Source organism: Paroedura picta, chromosome 2 (assembly GCF_049243985.1).
Source record: "Paroedura picta isolate Pp20150507F chromosome 2, Ppicta_v3.0, whole genome shotgun sequence".
In the NCBI taxonomy this organism is placed as follows: Eukaryota; Metazoa; Chordata; class Lepidosauria; order Squamata; family Gekkonidae; genus Paroedura; species Paroedura picta.
In genome coordinates, this window is record NC_135370.1 from 106,030,415 (window position 1) to 106,049,070 (window position 18,656).

General features: G+C 43.1%; 1 protein-coding gene across 2 annotated transcripts in view; it reads right to left on the minus strand.

The window, feature by feature from the left end:
• The window catches only part of BBOX1 (gamma-butyrobetaine hydroxylase 1), a 49,343-nt gene that overhangs the window by 4,174 nt on the left and 26,513 nt on the right, over positions 1–18,656 (minus strand). For both annotated transcript variants that reach the window (XR_013228348.1, XM_077321989.1), the window contains exons 4-5: positions 10,800–10,998; positions 5,677–5,782 (exon numbers count right to left, since the gene is read on the minus strand). Coding sequence is in view for 1 of the 2 variants with exons in the window: in XM_077321989.1 (XP_077178104.1) it covers positions 5,677–5,782; positions 10,800–10,998 (305 nt within the window). In the remaining variant the exon portion in view is untranslated. The remainder of the gene's footprint in view (positions 1–5,676; positions 5,783–10,799; positions 10,999–18,656) is intronic.

Consider the following 18,656-nt stretch of genomic DNA (forward strand, 5'->3'; position numbering starts at 1 on the left):
TTGCCTGACCTGCACAGGCTTATTATAACAGGTTTAAACCACAAGTACAACGATATAGGATTGATATCAGGAAAAAAATGTTCACAGTCAGAGTAGTTCAGCAGCAGGAATAGGCTGCCTAAGGAGGTGGTGAGATCCCACTCACTGGCAGTCTTCAAGCAAAGGTTGGGTACACACTTTTCTTAGATGCTTTGGGCTGATCCTGCATTGAGCAGGGGGTTGGACTAGATGGCCTGTATGGCCCCTTCCAACTCTATGATTCTATGATTCTTCTATGATTCTACCTCACTCTAGCTATCATTCAGGGGCAGGGGGAGAGAACTAGCAATAGGCAGTGGTTGCAAGCAAGCTAACTAAAATGAGAACTCAGACATCCACACACTGAAGCCACTGCTTATGAATTCAATGGGACTGGCGTGGTATTAGGGTACACCAGCCTGCAACCCACATACCACACTTTATGCAAAGGCGTTGCTACTATTGTGGATAAGACTACTGCAGATTAAGTGTATAGCAGCCTTTGAATGTATATCTATCTTTCCGTCTTCCTCTCATTGTTTCAAACTCTGTTTATTCTCTCCTTACTCTGTAACAGAACTAGAGTTCTCAAGGTTCACAGGTCTGGGGGGGGGGGAGTGAGAGTCTTGTTTCTACAGTGATGAGTCAGAACAAAAACTTGGCAAGTAGATACTTCTATGATTTTAAACAAAACTATGTCATGGGAATGTCAACTGAGTTCCTGGACACCTGTGATCAGGCAACAATCCAGTTCTCTCAGAATGGTGACTGGCAGCTGCAGCCAGTGTCCTGGGCATGCGGGGGAGAGACAAACAGCAATGGGGGCAGGAGGTAACAATGGATTCAGACACCAAGTTTTACAGGTCTTCCCCCAAGTTGCAGGCACTATCAGTCAGGCTCCTCCCAATGGTACACAAGGAACTCATCCCATGGCTTTTGGGGAGCTGCAGTCACAACTGCCATCAACCAAGAGAGCCATATGATAACAGCAAGCCTCGTGTGTCAACTCACCAAACACATACAAATAATATTAAGATTATCAGAGTGTGGGGTTGTCTCTTTCCACCACGGTTGATCTGTAGGCACCCCAGGTGTCTGGCAAAAGGCTTCCCTTTCTTCCTTTTCTCTCCTTGGCATGAAGCCAAGCAGTTCAGGCACATGAGACCAAGTGATCACCAAGGCTCCCAGGGAAGAGTGGGTTGGACAGGGAGTAAACCACTTGCCAGGGTGTTGGTTTTACTTTCTCTTTATTTTCTCCAGAGGGCTGCCTTGTCAGCGGCCACCTGGAGGCTGGGATGAGAACATGGAGACTGAGGAGAAGGGCTGAGGATTGCTGGAGAGGAAGAGCCTTTACTTTCCTCCCCAGAACAAAGCCTGCAGCTCAGGGAGGCTCACAGCTTTCCTGTCCTGATCCTTTATTGGCAGCTGTTTTGATGTGGAAGCAACCTGCCAACCACAAGCCCCAACCAGAAAGTGGTCTTGCCCACTTCTTACATTACATTACTGTAAGAAGACACGCATTACTGTAAGAAGACACCCATGGTTTTCCTTCTTCTGGAGTAAATGCAATGCATGTCAAAACAGCATCTAAATGCATAGGAAGCCATGGGAACCACATTTTCCTTGGCTCCTGATGGCCCTAGAAAATTGCTGCATATCAGCAGCTGCCCTGAGCTCTCCTTGCTGCCACTGTACACGAGTCTCCATGGAATGGGGCAGAAAGAAGAGCTTGGTTTGTTTTTGCTGTATCTTTACAGCACGATCCTCAGAACCTAGGGGGCTATAATCTTTAAAATGCTGCTTGCTTTTTGGGATGACTTGGGGGATACTCTTGTGGTATTTGCTTGCTTCTCTCATGCTTACCTGATACATTTACTAAGTAAGCAAACAGAAACTATAAAATTTGGGTAAGTACCCTCAGAAGGAAACTGGCTGTAAAAGACTGTCCTGTTACTTCCTGTAGTTTTGGGAGATGGGGAATGTGAAACTCTTTTATTGGAGTTTTGTTGTTGCTTTTTTCCCACTCTTCAAAAAAGTCTCCATTTCAGGGCAGATGTTCACAAGTATGTAGTGAGAACATGTAGATGGTAGATGGTTTCCAAAATGTTTTAAAGCCATTTTTATTTTGTACAACCATTTCCAAATTGAAAAGACTGTGAGTAACTTCATATGGGGCTGTGTGATTCTTGGCAGAAATGAGACAGTGAGCTAACTTGTATTTGTTTCCCATCTGAGGAATACCCTCCCATTTCTATGCCATATTCATTTCTACAGATTGCAAATGAATTTTCAAAACAAGATATTAGTGAGAATGACCTGGCACCTGTTCAGAGGCGCATGATGCTAGCCTGCTCAACTCATTAATAATTGTCTGAGGGCTTTGAGCAAATGTTTCCTACAGCATGTGGACTTCAACATTAATCTGCTGTCTTCACAAAGGCAGACTGGATGGCAGAATTTAGTCATGGTGTCAGAATGTTATAAGTTCAGTAGGTTATTAAAGCACTGTACAGAAGTGAATCATGGTTTCCACTGAAACATTCAGCGTCACAGTGAACTGATGCTCTGCAGTGATGGTGTGGGCTATCTTAAACTCATTGCACATTAGCCATGGCTAAGTTGAATTTGATTTAGCGTTTGGCTCATGCAGAGTGTCTAAGTTGAGGATCACTTAGGATCTGTCTAGGCACCACCAGAAGATGTGTTTGCACTATTTAACTACATGACAAGTCATGAGATGACGAGCTTGGATTGTGTGCTGTTACTGATGTAGTTGTGGGTAACAATGTACGAAACCCCACTCTCAAGATTTCTATGTCTTTTCTAGCAGGACAGTTCTGCACATCTCCATAATCTTCATTGTGCAGTGCTACAACATTCCATTTAGTTTCTAAGCCAGTTCAGTGCATGTATGAGGCAGCTGAAAGATATCACATGAAGATTCAGAGTGAGGTGACCTAACTGCACTAATAATGCTGAGCTGAAAGCATGTGTGTTTTGGACCGCTTCAGCTGAAAAGTATCTGAATCAGGTCTGTTTCAGGCACAGATTGGCCAAAAACGATCCTGCTCACAAAACCCCATAGGTTTGTATGGCCGAATCACGGCTGTCCAAAATGGCTGTATTGTGATTCAGCATGATTCGGCTGTTTTGGATGGCAGTTTAAACTTTAAAGGAATACAGAGACCAGGAAACTCCCTTGTAGCTTTTCCACTCTGTTTCCCACCTTTTTCCTGGCTCCAGGGCAAAGGGAAGGGGGAAGAGAGGCTGGGGAAAACAGCTCTTGGCCAATCACAGAAGGTTTTCTCTTTTTGAAAATCTTCTGTGCATGGCCAGGGAGGTATAAAGCTAGAGGGTCTTACCTCCACTGCTGTTAACTCACTGACCTGCTGCTGCACTGGACCATGGAAGATCTATCTTCAACTCATTGCTGGAGAAGACTTCAACCAATTTGCTTGAGGGACTCTCCTTTTTCTTCTTCTTTTCTTCTCACCTTCTATTCAACTAACTTTTTATTTTAAACTCACTTTATGGGCTTCTGTGAGTGGTTGGGGTGGGGGAGCTTTGATGGGGCTTGGGAATCTGTCCCCCCCCCCCCCCCCGTTTTTCTTCTTCTTTACTCTTTGGGTTTCTGTGGTGGTGATGCTTTGGGAGGGCTTGGGATTCTGTTTTATTCTCCTTTTTTCCTTTTGGATTTCTTTTTTTGGGGGGGGGTTCTGCCTATTACTCTGGTTTCTTGGGCAGCTGTTGTTAACTTGACTGTTTAAACTTTAATCTGCTGTGGTGGTTGGTTGCTGGTGGAGGCTTTTGGTTTTCTTGTGGGGCCATTGCTGCTGCTGACGGTTAATCTGTCAGTAGGGGCAGGGCATGCTGTTTTTTCTGAACTGGTTTCTAGCAGGTCTTCCCATCTAATAGGCTTTAAGCAGAAGAGGGACTGTTTCGGGGAATAATTTAAAGTTCTACTAATAACGTAGGATAGGTTTTCCGTTCCTCCCCTAATTAGACATCTTAGGAAGTATAAGAGAAAAGGCACGTTGTACTTCTAGATTACAGTTAAATAGTTAAAAAACACCAGGCTGTACATCTACTCCATTGCAGGCCAGCTTTTCTGTTAGAAGACTTCAAGCCCACCCGTTTCTTGGATTCTCAGGGGTAGTGGTAGGGTCTGCGCATCACACTGCGGCCCTCCTCCTCATTGTACCCAATGGAGCAAGACTAGAACAGAGAATCTTTTCCCCACCATAGGATACAATGGGGCCGGATGGGGACACCCTCTTTGGGTTCCACCAGAACTGGACCCCCAGGTCCAATAATCTTGAAACTTGGGAGGGGGGGTCTTTAGAGAAGAGGGTCCTCAAGCTACATTGAAAGTGTGAAGCCTCTAACTCACCCCCAGCCCCCAGGCTGTGGAGAAGATGGAAACATAAAAAAATTGACTATACTGGTGCCATTAAGTTTACTGGCCGAATTGTTTTGGAGACATCCAAATCGATTTGGCTGATTCAGGTGGGTTAAATTATTGGAGTTATGTCCTTCCAAACTCAAAACAACCTGAATTGTTTGTTTTCTGCAAACGCCTTCAGCTGTATCTTGACATTTTAAAATATGAATCCCACCTGCAGTTTGGCAGGTCCTGTGTATGTATGTAAGTTAATTGGAGCTGAACAAAAAAGACTGTGATAACAATGGGAGACATCTCTACTTGATGTGGCAAAGTTTTAACTACTTAAATTCTATTGGAATGATCCTTGAAGAATTTCAAGATCAGTGTTCCACTGAGTTATAATCCTAGACACTGACCACCAAGAATTGATTTTGGATGTCCAATGATCCTGCTCTCCGCTGTCTCATGGTATTCAGTCTTTGCACAGGTCCCTGCCTTCCTGTTTCTCCAGACTGATTATTTCACATCTTAGGCATTGCTTCATGTTAGCATGCCTAAATACTCTCCCAACAGCCTGGTCAAGAGAAAGGTATAAAAACATTCCCTGTGCTGCATGCAACTGTCCTTGCCAAATGAACCAATTCACAACAGTAGTGCATTTGCTACTATACTGGCCCATCCCTGCAGCTGCCTAGGTACGCTATCTCATGCCATGGTTGAGCAGATCGGCCTGCACTGATGAAGCTCAGGCGTGCTACCTCCTAGAAGATAGGGATCCAGTGATTTCAGCAGCTGTAGCTGGATTCCTATGCAAAGCCCTTAGCTGTCACCAAACTGGATAACTCTGTTTACCCATTTTATTTAATTTTATTTCCTCCTTATTAGCATACTATTTTATTCTTACTGTTACTCCTTTTACAGACCATGCTATTAAAGGTTTCTTGATATTAATATTGTAACAATGGGAGATTAAATGAAAGGAAGAGACATGGGAAAAACTGGTCTTCGAGGCTTGTAGTTGTAGCACAGCAAAAGTAGCCAAGAGCACCTTTCAACAAATGAATCCAGTCTGAGCTTACAAGGTAGAAAAGGCTGAAAAATCAATAATATGCTTCTGAAGTGAGACTAGATGGCTTGTGGATGACTTCCGTCCATGACCATATCTCATCACATATGTACTCTACATGTTTCCTTATTTCAGATTATTATAGTAGCATTGGGCCTCGGGCTGTGCAGCCCTTTTCACCTTCCATTTGCTGTCAGTTTTCACTTACCCCAGGTGGATATTGTAGAACGGGATAATCAGTGTGAAAACTTAGCTTTCCAGTTGTGTAAGCCACATTGTTAGCATCCACTTTGTCTTGTACTTGCCAAGTAGGTCTGTGAAATATGCCCGAAAGGGGGGGGGGAGAACAGGAGAGAGAAAAGAAAGGGAAAATTATAACAGCCTTTCTATCAAACAAGAGTTCTTTTTAAAAAAATGATCATAAAATTTGTACAGAGCCTACCACTGTTTTCAAATTACTCTTTTAGAAACACGTGAACAGAGGGACTCAATTGTAGAGATATTGCCTGCTTCTCTCCTGTTCTCTCCTGCTCTCCTGTTACATTTATTAAGTAAGCAAACAGATACTATAAAATTTGGGTAAGTATTCTCAGAAGGCAACTGGTAGTAAAAGACTGCCCTGTTACATCCTGTAGTTTTGAACGATGGGGAATGTAAAAAAAATTATTGGAGTTTTGTTGTTGTTTTTTTGCTACTCTTTAAAAATGTCTCCATTTCAAAATATCATGTAATCAGGTCAGATGTACACAACTATGTAGTGATAACATGTAGATGGTTTCCAAAATGTTTTAAAGTCATTTTTATTTTGTACAAGCATTTCCAATTCAAAAAGACTTTGATATGGGCCTTGGCTTCACACTTGTAGCAATAATTGCTAGAATGGAAGGGGACAAGACATATAGAAAGATATCAGTACTTTGCCTTCTCGTTTGCCTTCTCAGGTTTCTACTCTGTCAACATTTTACTTTATGTGTGGTCCTGGAGGCAAATAGTGCAAAAATAATAAACCAATGCACTGTATCTAAAATGCTCTGGCATTGGTAGTCTTTGTGCAGGGAACAAATTAGCAGGACCTCTGTTATATGGTGTGCAGCAGCCTGTGATCTGCATTACTTGTTTCCATCTGAAGTCCAGCTGGTGAAAGGGTTCATTGAGTACGGGGAAAGTACATAACTCTGGTGCTTGTGGTAGAGGTGGGATTATGCCAAGGGACCAAGCCCTATGAAGATAGGTTGAGAGACTTGGGAATATTAGCCTGGAGAAAAGGAGGTTGAGAGGGGACATGATAGCCCTCTTTAAGTATTTGAAACGTTGTCACTTGGAGGAGGGCAGGATGCTGTTCCCATTGGCTGCAGAGGAAAGGACGCGCAGTAATGGGTTTAAACTACAAGTACAACGATATAGGCTAGATATCAGGAAAAAAATTCACAGTCAGAGTAGTTCAGCAGTGGAATAGGCTGCCTAAGGAGGTGGTGAGCTCCCCCTCACTGGCAGTCTTCAAGCAAAGGTTGGATACACACTTTTCTTGGATGCTTTAGGATGCTTTGGGCTGATCCTGCGTTGAGCAGGGGGTTGGACTAGATGGCCTGTATGGCCTCTTCCAACTCTATGATTCTATGATTCTAAGCCCGGGGTTACTAATCAGAATATATATAAGGTAAAGGTAAAGGTATCCCCTGTGCAAGCACCGAGTCATGTCTGACCCTTGGGGTGACGCCCTCTAGCGTTTTCATGGCAGACTCAATACGGGGTGGTTTGCCAGTGCCTTCCCCAGTCATTACCGTTTACCCCCCAGCAAGCTGGGTACTCATTCTACCGACCTCGGAAGGATGGAAGGCTGAGTCAACCTTGAGCCGGCTGCTGGGAATGAACTCCCAACCTCATGGGCAAAGCTTTCAGGCAGCTGCCTTACCACTCTGCGCCACAAGAGGCTCTTTTTCAGAATATATATAAGGACTATTATAAAGGCTAAATCTGGTTTTCCTTGTTGATTTAGGCTGGATTTCTTCTTCAGGAAAAGTCTGGGACATGTCTAAGGGTCCTTTCACAAAACTATCTTTCAGGATAGAAAAAATAATTCAGTGGAAGATGCTGATATTTCTCATGCATCTTGTACCCAGAGAAAGAGTGGTACACTTCTGCTCCCTGTTTCCTTTAATATTTTCAAGATGCATGAACTGACATAAACAAGAGAATCCTGTTGGCAACAGTGACAAATTACAGACTGTAAAATGGCTGAAATATAAGGGCATGTAGAAGTTTACAATGCGGTCCAAATATGTGTCCATTGACAAAACACAAAGCAGAAGTCAAGTCTGAAAATTGCAGGCTCCAGTTTAATTCTTTTGTCTTATAGAGCCCAGTCAATAACAAAAACATGCACATAGGGTTTCTTGATGGTCCTCAAATGCTTTCATGAATGGGTGGGAATTAATTAATATTTAATATGTTTATAAATTTGTTAAATATTTATTGGGTGATATAACCATATATGATCATGTTGACCTGCCCCCCCACAATGGTCCATGCTGGGCCTGGAGGGGTGGGAAGGGGAGGGCTATGCTTCCCAACCATATTCTGCATGATCCTGCCAATTCTGGGGTTTATTGAAGCCTGAAGAATGTTTCAGGGATTTTTCACTGGTAAAAAAAGTTGGGAAAGGCTGCCTTAGATTCTAGTTAGCAAACAAATTACCCTACACTTCTGTAAAAAGCTTCACTAAAAAAGAACACTTCAAAGCCAATCATATATTACATTTTCACCATGTCTTCGCAAGTTCTCCCATGAGAACAGAAAAGTGTGGAAAAACAGGGAGAAGTGCAAGGCAGCAGCATGATGAAACTTTAGCGTTGAAGACGCACCAATAATGGCCATACTGTTGAATTTAGTCCACTAAGAACACATACATTTGCTAATTTCTGGTTTCATTGCTCTTCAGCCAACAGAGTTTCCATATGGCTGAGCAGCTGGCACAAGACTAGTGTGAGCTATCCAGTATGTGTGGGGTTCTTGTGTACGATCCACAGAATGGAAAGGAACACTCAAGTTGTTGTTTGGATACAGAGATGTTCCCATGTCCCATCTATCAGGAACCCAACTTCTAAATACAAGCTCCTACAGAGAAAACATTAGCCAACCATTCTGGTCTACTAGCCTAACAAAATGGTAGTCGGGCAGCAGCCTTAATATTTGTATGATTCCACCACATGTTCAGATGGCAAACTCTTTGTTTTAATGAGTTTTTAATGGGTAGATTTGTAAATTTATCCCATTTAAAAAAGACTACATGGTCAAAGCTGGAAATTTTGTGGTACTGATATTCCCCTTTCTACAATTGCTTATAATATACATTCAAAGTAGAAATGACATTCATCATCAAGGATTAATTTTCTATCTATGGGGTTTTGTAGAGCCTCCTGAGTTAGTAGCTTCCAAAATTTTAATTCTGGTTGCTTTCAATGACCAAATTTTTTTAGCTTAGTATCAATGTTCTCTTTAATTATTTTTTCCCTCCTGAGCAAAGCAGTTCATGTCCTGAGCGGAATAGAACAGCTGTAATCTTAACATATGAGCCTCTTGTGGCGCAGGGTGGTAAGGCAGCAGAAATGCTGTCTGAAGCTGTCTGCCCATGAGGCTGGGAGTTCAATCCCAGCAGCCGGCTCAAGGTTGACTCAGCCTTCCATCCTTCCGAGGTCGGTAAAATGAGTACCCAGCTTGCTGGGGGGTAAACGGTAATGACTGGGGAAGGCACTGGCAAACCACCCCGTATTGAGTCTGCCATGAAAGCGCTAGAGGGCGTCACCCCAAGACATGACCCGGTGCTTGCACAGGGGATACCTTTACCTTTTACCTTTACCTAATCTTAACATGGGCAATGGACAGTACAAGACCCTGCATGGTTCCAGGCTGCTGTTGAGCAGCGGCTCACACAAATAGCTTAGAGATAACATTGCTTAGAATGATGATTTGTTTTGTTTTCCTTCCACTATGCTGAATCATTCCCTCCAGCTTTCTCAATTAGCAAGCTACCAACTATTGACAGAGAAAGATTTTCACTAATCATTCATGCCTCAGAATGAACTATTTGAACAGGCATATTTTCCCCATCTTTACCATGTTGTGTTCAGTCAGTGCTGCATGTGCCAGCACAACTCAAACGTGGCCTAGTACAAAAAAAAAAAAAACATTATCAGAGGCAAGTAAATCATTGCTGCTTCTGTGTTCTAATGTGGAAAGAATGTGGCTCTTCCAAGCCAAGATTCTGAATATATTTTTTCCTTCTATTTATTTCAAATTGATTCAGACAAAAGAGAAGACACACTGCTTGCTTCCCATTTTTTTAACTTTTGGACTGCAGAGGGGATCAGAAAAGGAGGATGTTTCCCTGGAATTGTTATTTGAATTAAAAGAAGGAAAAACATTAAGGGTCATCTTTGGCTGGGAGTCCCTGTATGTTTTTTTTCATAGCTTTCCAGGCTACAATAAAGTGACAGAAATGCCACAATTACAAATGATAACATTTTCACATCAAATATTTTTTAATGTGGAATTTTTCTATAATACAAGTGGGAAGTAACAGCAAGTAATGAGCACCTTTAAAAACATGCTCAGATCAGGTTTAAGCCTGTACAACTGTGATAGCTCAAAATAATGATGCCTGAGAAGTATAATTCACTGAAACTACAAGGAAATTCTGACACAGGATTCTCACCCACCTTTATGAGATGACAGGTTCCTTGGGAAACCACTGCCTGTGATAAGCGTCTCTTTGTTCACATGAAGGAAAAATGTGCACCCTGTGATTTTTTTTTTGAATTATCTAAGCACATGGCTATCACATGAATTTAAAATAGCTACTTCCTACATGTCATATTAACCACAGTATAAGAAAGTGGTACAAAGTGGGAAAAGGACACATTACTGCTTCTTGTGAAGGCACAGAAGATACTGTGGCTCTGAGCAGGGGTATCCGAGATAGGAGTGAGGAGAGCTGCTAACCAGATGGGAGAGTTAGTATTGGTTTGCTTTCTAACTGTTTGCTGATCTCTACCAAGCTCTATGTTGCAAGCTTTAGTGCTAATATAAAAAGTCATGAACACACGTGAAGTTCCCTGGCATGCAGCAGATGTATTTTATGAAAAGAGCTGCTGCAGCAGGGGTGTAAAGCAAAGCATTCTGCTTCCTCTAAAGATTTGATGCATTAGAAGACCTATTCTGGCTCTGTTAACCAACAGCCTTCCTCTCCACAAAGCTGTTGCATCCTAAAATGGTGAAAACCAAAGTGCCAAGCACTGCTGCCAAGGGAAGGAGTATGAAAAAGCTGTAACTTACCCATAAAATGTGAGGCGAAGGAATCCAATCCGTTGTCCAAGTTTAAGCAGTTCTCCCTGTCTAATAGGAGCTCCTGTGAGTAGCACAATTCCCACCTTTTTAAGAGTAGCCAACCACTTGTATGCACTTTTATCACAGTATAAAACCTCTTCAAAGGTCATAGTTGGGAGTTGTAGATCAGAGCCCCAGTACTGACGTTCTGCAAAAATTAAATAAACAAATAAAATGTGCATAATGCCAAGATTGTATTTATTTCAATATTAAGAAACAAAATCAACCATGAACCTTTGAATGAAATATACTTGATATGAAAATGGATTTCATCGAGAGAATATGTATTACACCTAATTCTGCTAGTAGGGTCTGCCTTATACTAATGACCACAATGCATTTTATATGGTTTATAGCTCATAAGGTAAGATGTAAGATTTCAGCCTTAAAAGTTTACAGAATATGGATTCCCTTCCACCATCTGCAAACCTCAGCTGCCTTCCTCCTTATTATGCTCTGTTTCATATACTGGTATTTCACTTTCCATATCAATATGTCCTCCATTCAAACTCAGCGTGTAACAAACAATTTAAGGGCATGTTCTTGGGTGGACACATTGGTTTGGCTCAAGACAAGTATCAAGACTAAAGGTTTGACAGAAGCAGCAAATACCACCTGCAGAGCATGTCTTTCTTACCTCCTCCTGCAGCGGCATGAAATGCTCCTGAAATCCTGTCCCTTGGTGACAAGGGACTCCCAAGAACAGAGCTGACCAGGGAACGTTTGGCTGCTGTAGGTTGGAAAGCTGACTTTCACTGACTCTTGTCTGCCATTTCTGATCTAATTTAGGGATCTTCCAAGGAATCAAAGGATTTTCCAAAATACCGTATGAAAAAAAACATCATCAGCTCCTATTGTCCTCCAAATATGTATTGTGAGCATAAAGCTATGAAAGGATAGTCGCTACATTATTTTCCAAATACACAGCAAAGCTTCAGCAGTTTACCTCCAGGGCATATACAAAGCTGAACAACTAAATTCCTAAAGAACATTTTATTGTACTGCTGTGGTAGAATTCTGTCAGCATCTCATGAAATAATGCATCTGCTCTGTTTCTGGCGGTTCACAAAAGGTAGCAACATCTGCCAAGTGTGGGGAAAAAATGTCCGTTATTAATGTATAGGGAGGACAAGTTTCAAAAGCAACACTTGGGAACCTTACCAAGAAAGAAATGTGCTCGTTTTAAATGCGTATATAATGCTGCCTATTGTGTAAACAGATATAATCTTTCAAACCTAATCTACAAGGCCAATTTGAGTCTTGTGTTACAAAATCTACTGTATTAATCTAGCTGTAGATTCCATTCTTTACTCAGAGGGCACACCATTCCAGCCCTGGTATAGAATATTTTATTTTCCACATGAGGATTTGTAAGCATAAATCCATTTACATTCTTTCTAGAATAACAAGTTAGATTCTAGAAAATTCACAAATTCTAGAATATACTCCCAGAAGTATATATCTACAATAAAACAGTCATTGCAAAGCAGATGAGGTGTCACAGGCTCAACAGAAGCAAAGAAATTATTTCACTACATGCTAGCTAGACCATGCATATATCCAGCGCCAGTTGCAGGTTGGGGGGGGGGGGCTAGGCAGACAGTGACCAGGTCCCCCCATCTATCCACAACCAGCTCCCCTTCATGCTCCTCTTTCCACATACGACTTGCATGCTCCGTCACTGATTGCAAATTATTCCCCTGTTCACAAGCCTCTCACCATCTACATTCACAGCTCCTTACACCACATTTATGTTATTTCCCTGATGTTTGCTTGTGTTTGCTGCTGGTAGTGCTGCTGTTGTAGCCATCAAGAATGCATTTCCCCATCAATACTACAAAGTGGGAGCATGGGTGGTGGAGTACTCAAAAATGAACAAACTAGCCCCCAGTACTTGTGTTTACCTTCTTCCTCTACCTGTAGCATGTGGAGAAGAGAAAGTGTAAAGAATGGGCATACCGTTTTTTCTTCCACTTTATCTATGCACTTAAAGGTAAATGCTAGTTCTCTAGATTCATGACAAACAGTCCTCCTACTTACATCATTCCATTTGTCCAAATCTCATTAATTGTTCCATATGCATCACATTCCAAAGCTTACTGAGAGAAAGACAGAATTCAAAGAAGTGTGGAGGAGTTCAAAGAAACAAAAGACAGGAGAGGAAGAGGATTGTGCTAATTTTTGATTTTTCCCCATCATCCAATAGAACTTTAGGAAGTTATGCTAAACTAGGGGCAAAGCCCGTTGTCTCCAAGAATACAACAGGCGCCAGAGCTTGGCAGTGGGAAGAGGAAGGGGAGGAGTTGTCCAGTCTGTAAGGGCATGGGGTTGTCATGTGTGTTGTGTGGGAGGTTGTGGTGGCATGGTGGCAAATGAGGCCATGGGTGTGGAGATATGGGTGTCAAGAACCTGTGGTGTGGAATGTTCATTGAGTGTGGGAGAGGACTGACCTTTGGGAATTGTGGCATAGTGGTTACAGATGAGCTTTCCAGAGCCATGTCCTCAGATATGTGAAGGGAAAATCAGACTGGAGACTCTTCTTAGGGGAAGATTACATGGCAACCAATTCCCCCCAGTTCTGCGTCATTTCCCTTCTTGTGTGAATTAGGCCACATTCACCGAAATGCCCCTCTGCCCTAATACACATGGGGTAGTCACAGTACACAGGTGTCCACCCTGTTCCTTCTGTCTCCCATATTTTCACTGTTGGTAAAATGTTATGTGCCCACATGCTTCTTTCATGGTTGCTCCTTAGAAGAACGGATTTTTGTACCCTATTGCTTACTCCCCAAAGGAGTCTCAAAGCGGTTTACAAACACCTTTTCCATTTGTCTCTCCACAATAGTCAACCTGTGAGGTATGTAGGGTTGTGAGAGATCTGAGAGAACTGGGAATGGGCCGCAGTGACCCAGCAGGCCTCAGGTGTCTCAAAGCATTTTCCAATCGTCTTCCCCTTCTCTCCCCATAGCAGACTCCCCATGAGGGAGGTGGGGTAGCGAGCCTCACAGGGAAGCTGGCAACCCTAAGAGGAAGACTGTCTGTGCACAGCAGTCTTGACCTTAGTAAGGTTTTTAATACTGTTTTTTTATTTGCCAGGCCAAGGTTATTTGCCAGTTACTATTTCAGTTACGATGTGTCTCCAGACATTTACTTGTTCTCTATTTAGTTTCAGGCTGTAAATATTTATTTAGATCTTCCTACACTTTCCAGACTCACAGGACTGATGCTGGTCTGCCTGTCTGCGCCCCAGAATACAAACAGTTGCTGATAAGGGCTGGCCATAACCTATAGGCCAGGAGGGACACTCCTGCACCACTCCCTACCAACTGCAGGCAAAAATGGCTCATTTGAAGGCTGGACTCTGAGGCATTGTACGATTTTGAAGTCCCACCTCCAAACCTCCAGGAATATTTCCAACCCAGGGGTAGCCAACCTACAGGTGTGGCCTGGAGAGCTCCTGGAATTACAGCTCACCTGCAGAGTATAAAGATCAGCTCCCCAGGCAGAAAGGGCTACTTTGGACAGGGTTGTGGTAGAGAATAAACATTTAAAGCTTCCCACACAGGTTGTTGTTGAATTGAAAGACTTCAGGCCTACTGCACAGGGTTGTTGTGCAGATGGAACAGGAGACAAAAGAGCCAGCTTCCTCTGCAGAATAACGCTGTGCAGTGGCCTCAAATCTGCAGAGAGTTGCAAAGAAGAAAGACACATGGCTTGGCTGTGTCTAACCCCCGGCCAGAGCAGTATTTGAAGTGAGAAGGGGCTTTTCTGTGGCCTCCCTGTCAGGCAACTGTTTGGCAGAAGGGGAAAGTCCCCCCCCCCCTCAAAAGGAAGGCCCTCAGGCTCCCCTGCGTTGCTCTTGGAAAAGCCTCCTTCCCTCAGTCAGGGCCTGTCAGAGGCTCCTTCGCAGCAGGCCTGAAGGGGGGGGGGGGCTCCTGCCAGCTCTGTCAGGGTTCTGAGGCAATTTACAGTTGGACATGGCAGTTAGGACAGTTTCACCTTGGGGCGAAAAGGGCTGGTGCAGCTTGTCCAAGCCTCTGTTCTCATCCCCCTTGGCAGCCCTGCTGACCTCCTCTCCCTGCGGTGGTCAGGAGCAGACTGGCAGCCAGACTGGGCTGGGTGAATGGAATTTTGGTCTGTCCTGGTGAGGGGCCAATAGGAAGGCACTTTGCGCGCCTCCCCATTGGCTGCTTGGCCCTGGATGGACACTCGGAGGGCCCAATCAGGAGCCGCTTCGCGGCTCCTGATTGGGCCTTCTGAGTTTTTATCCTGGACAGGGCCCGCCCTAACTCCTCCCCAGGTGGCCTTACTCTTTTATTTAATAGGACCCTGTCCTATTTAAAGATATGCAACAACAACTTTCTGTGCCCCCTCCTGTTAGGGCAATTTTCTCTTTGATCAATTTCAGCGGTGAAAGGCTCTCTTGCTCAACAGCTTTCAACATGAGTTCCCAGAATTTTTAAACACATTGGTTAGCAGTCCTAATTGTTCATAAAAACATCCTCAGAGAGGATTCAGGAGATGCACAGGCCTTCTTTAGGTTCCTATATGCCACCTCCACTAATCCATAATGAGCCTCCTGTTTTGTCATGGACATGGGGTATCCCTCTGGAACAGTCTTTTCAACATTTTCACTGTAGAGGAACCCCTGAGATATTGGCTTGAAGAAACCCTGGAACTGCTGTCAGCTGACTATGCTTCCCTGCCACCCCGTCAGAAATTATATTGCCCAGATATTCCCACTGCCACATCATAGGAAGTGACGTTGTCAGGCCTCCCCTTCTCTTCTTGCGTTGCCAGTATTGATGTCTTACCCCACCCAGCCCAACTTACATTTGACTGTTGTGTATTAATATAGTTACTACATTGCTAGAGTTGCTAACCTTTGCCAACCTCCGGGTAGGGCCTGGAGATCTCCATGAACCACAACTGATCTGCATGGCTAAGGTTGCCAACCTCCAGATGGTGGTTGAAGATCTCCCTCAATTACATGTGATCTCCCAGTGACAGAGATCAGTTCAACTGGAGAAAAGTTGCTTTCGGAAGATGGGCTATGACATTATACCTTACTGAATGCCATCCCCTCCCCAATTCCCACCCTCCTCAGGCTCCATCCCTAAACCTCCAGGTATTTCCCAGCATAAAACTTAGCCTGAGCTCCCGTTCAGCACCCCCATCCAACCATACAGCAGCAGGCAGCCACCCAAACTTTCAGGAAAGGCCATGGAACCCCTGAAGAGCTCTTATAGAACCTCAAGGTTTCCCTGGAACCTCAGTTGGGAATCTATGCTCAAAGGAGATTGAAGTATATAGAGCTTAGGGTGTAATGGATGTCATGGGGAATCTTCTTTGAAAAGTATTCATTCCATGTAAAGGCTGTTCCAAGACTGATCCTGACGTTATGTCCCAAACATGTCTTCATGTCAAGAACTTAATAAGGAGCAGTTTTTTTAAATACATAGTTTTAGTATGACATAAAGCTGGAAAGGAATATATATACCAAGAACATCAGAGTAAAGTAAAAGATACAGTAATTGCCATCTTCCTAGAATTGTTAAAGATACATTATTTGTGATTGGCCAACTGCTCCTTCCTTTCTACAGCCAGGGAAAGCTGAAGTGATGCCTTATAAACTGCTTAGTTCAACTGATCCTCACAGAATATGATGATAATGTTAGTCATTAAGTTGAGTCCAACTCTTGCGATCCTATGGCACAACTGTGGCCATTATGTCCAATCTTGCACCACTTCTTTTAGTTGTGTAATGTTCTGGCCGGTGTCCGTTTTGATTGTATCTAACCACCACATTCTTTGTCAGTCTGGTTTCCATTTACCGCACGATACAGAGAGGCACGACATAGCCAAAGTAAGTGAGCTGGAATTCCGTGATTTTGTCTACCAGTGATATATCAGACTTTATGCAGTGTGGTATTTCCTTGTTCATGACTTTTGCATCCATGGAACCCATGGAAGCCTGTTCCAACACCAGAGTTCCAACACAAATCGATTCTTGTCTGATTTTTTCATCGTCCAACTGTCACAGTAATAAGTGACTATTGGAAATATGATAGATCTAATTAATCAACATTTGGCTGTCAGACTTACATGCTTGCTTTTCCATGATCAGTTCAAACTCATCCATGCTGAGTGACCCAGAGCAATCTGACATTTTATTTTCATACTGCAATCACCACTCTCATCAATTTGTGATCCAAGAAAAATGAATTCTAGCTGGCTGCATGCTGAGGAGTGGGGAATCAAGCCTGGCTCCCCAGATTAGAAGCCACTGCTCTTAGCCACTACACCAACCTGGTTCAGTATCAGAGATGAACCTTTGGGATACATCCATGATTAATGAGATCATTTAAATTATTTTCTTAGGCCTTCATCCTCTTAAAGTATTCTAACTCCCTGAAGATCCTTGGGCTTTACAAAGACAACATAATAAAATTAGCATTTTCTTACAACAGCATTGCTTACAAACTTTGAAGGACTCAGTTATAGAAAGCTAACATTTCTAAGCTGCTTAGTGTTGGCATTATTTAGTTCCCTCTGAAATCTGTATATGTTGAATTACCAAATAGAAAAATCCTAGTGCTGGAAAGTCCTGCATTTTCCCATCCTTATTCTAAAAGGAAGAAACTTGAGCATTAATGAAGGCATTACTGCAATCAGCATTCCAAAGGTGAAGTGAAGCTGCCAAGATCTGGCAGGAAACTGTTTGTAAGCTTCACGGTGTTAGCACGTTACTCATTTCTAAGCCCAGTGACATTAGTGAACTCACAGTGGTACAGCTATGCTTGAGGGAAAACCCTAAACGACTCTCCACACAAGTTGGTCCCATTTTATGAAATGGGACTTGCTCCCAGGAATATAACCTTAGTGCTGTAGCACTGGCCTTGGATATGTTCAAGAATAAACATAAAAAGAAAAATGTACTCCATTTTAAGAGAGTTTGATATATCAGTACTGTTGACTCATCAGATATTCACTTACCCTTTGTTATGAGGAAAGGGCAATTCACATTTGATATCTTGTATTCTAATAGCAAAGTCAGCCAACCTTTGGATACTTTAATCCAGTGATTGAAGAGATGAAAAGACAGATCTGATTTTGTGATTTTGACAAATGCTGATTCTGTGACTTTAGGCAGATTGGAAGTAGATGGGCAGAAGGGATTGCGTCCATTCCTGGCTCTTGCGGACATTTCTTGCATGCCTAGTGAAATGCCGATTGCCACTTTGGGGTCAGGAGGTGAATTTCCTGCAGGTTAAACTGGCCAGGGATTCTGGAGTTTTTTTTTGCAGGGGCATGGAATTGGGGTAACTTTGGGTGGGCAAGTAGTTGTGAATTTCCTACATTCTGCAGGGGGTTGGACTAGGTGACCCTGGAGGTCTCTTCTATGAGATCTTTCTACACATTGGAATCAGGCCTCAGATAAGCAGAAAAATGTGAAATCTTAAAAAAAATACATTGTGGATTTTTTAAAAAGCAAAAATTATAAAAGGAACACCTGCAACTCTAAGCAACAAACTGCCTCAGTAGCTTTTGCTAGGCAACCACAGTATTCCATGCTGAGCTTCTCGGAGTAAAAGGCAGGGGAGGGCCCTTTCTTGAGCCTATTTAGCTCTTTCAGGCAGGACTTATTAGGGACAGGTCAGTTTAGGATTGCCAGCTCCAGATCCATACGTTTCTGGAAATTTGAGGATGGAGATTGAGGAGGCAGGGTTTGGGGAGGAGAGACCTCAGCAAGATATAATGCCACAGAGTAATCTTCCAAACCAACCATTTTCTCCAGGGAAACAT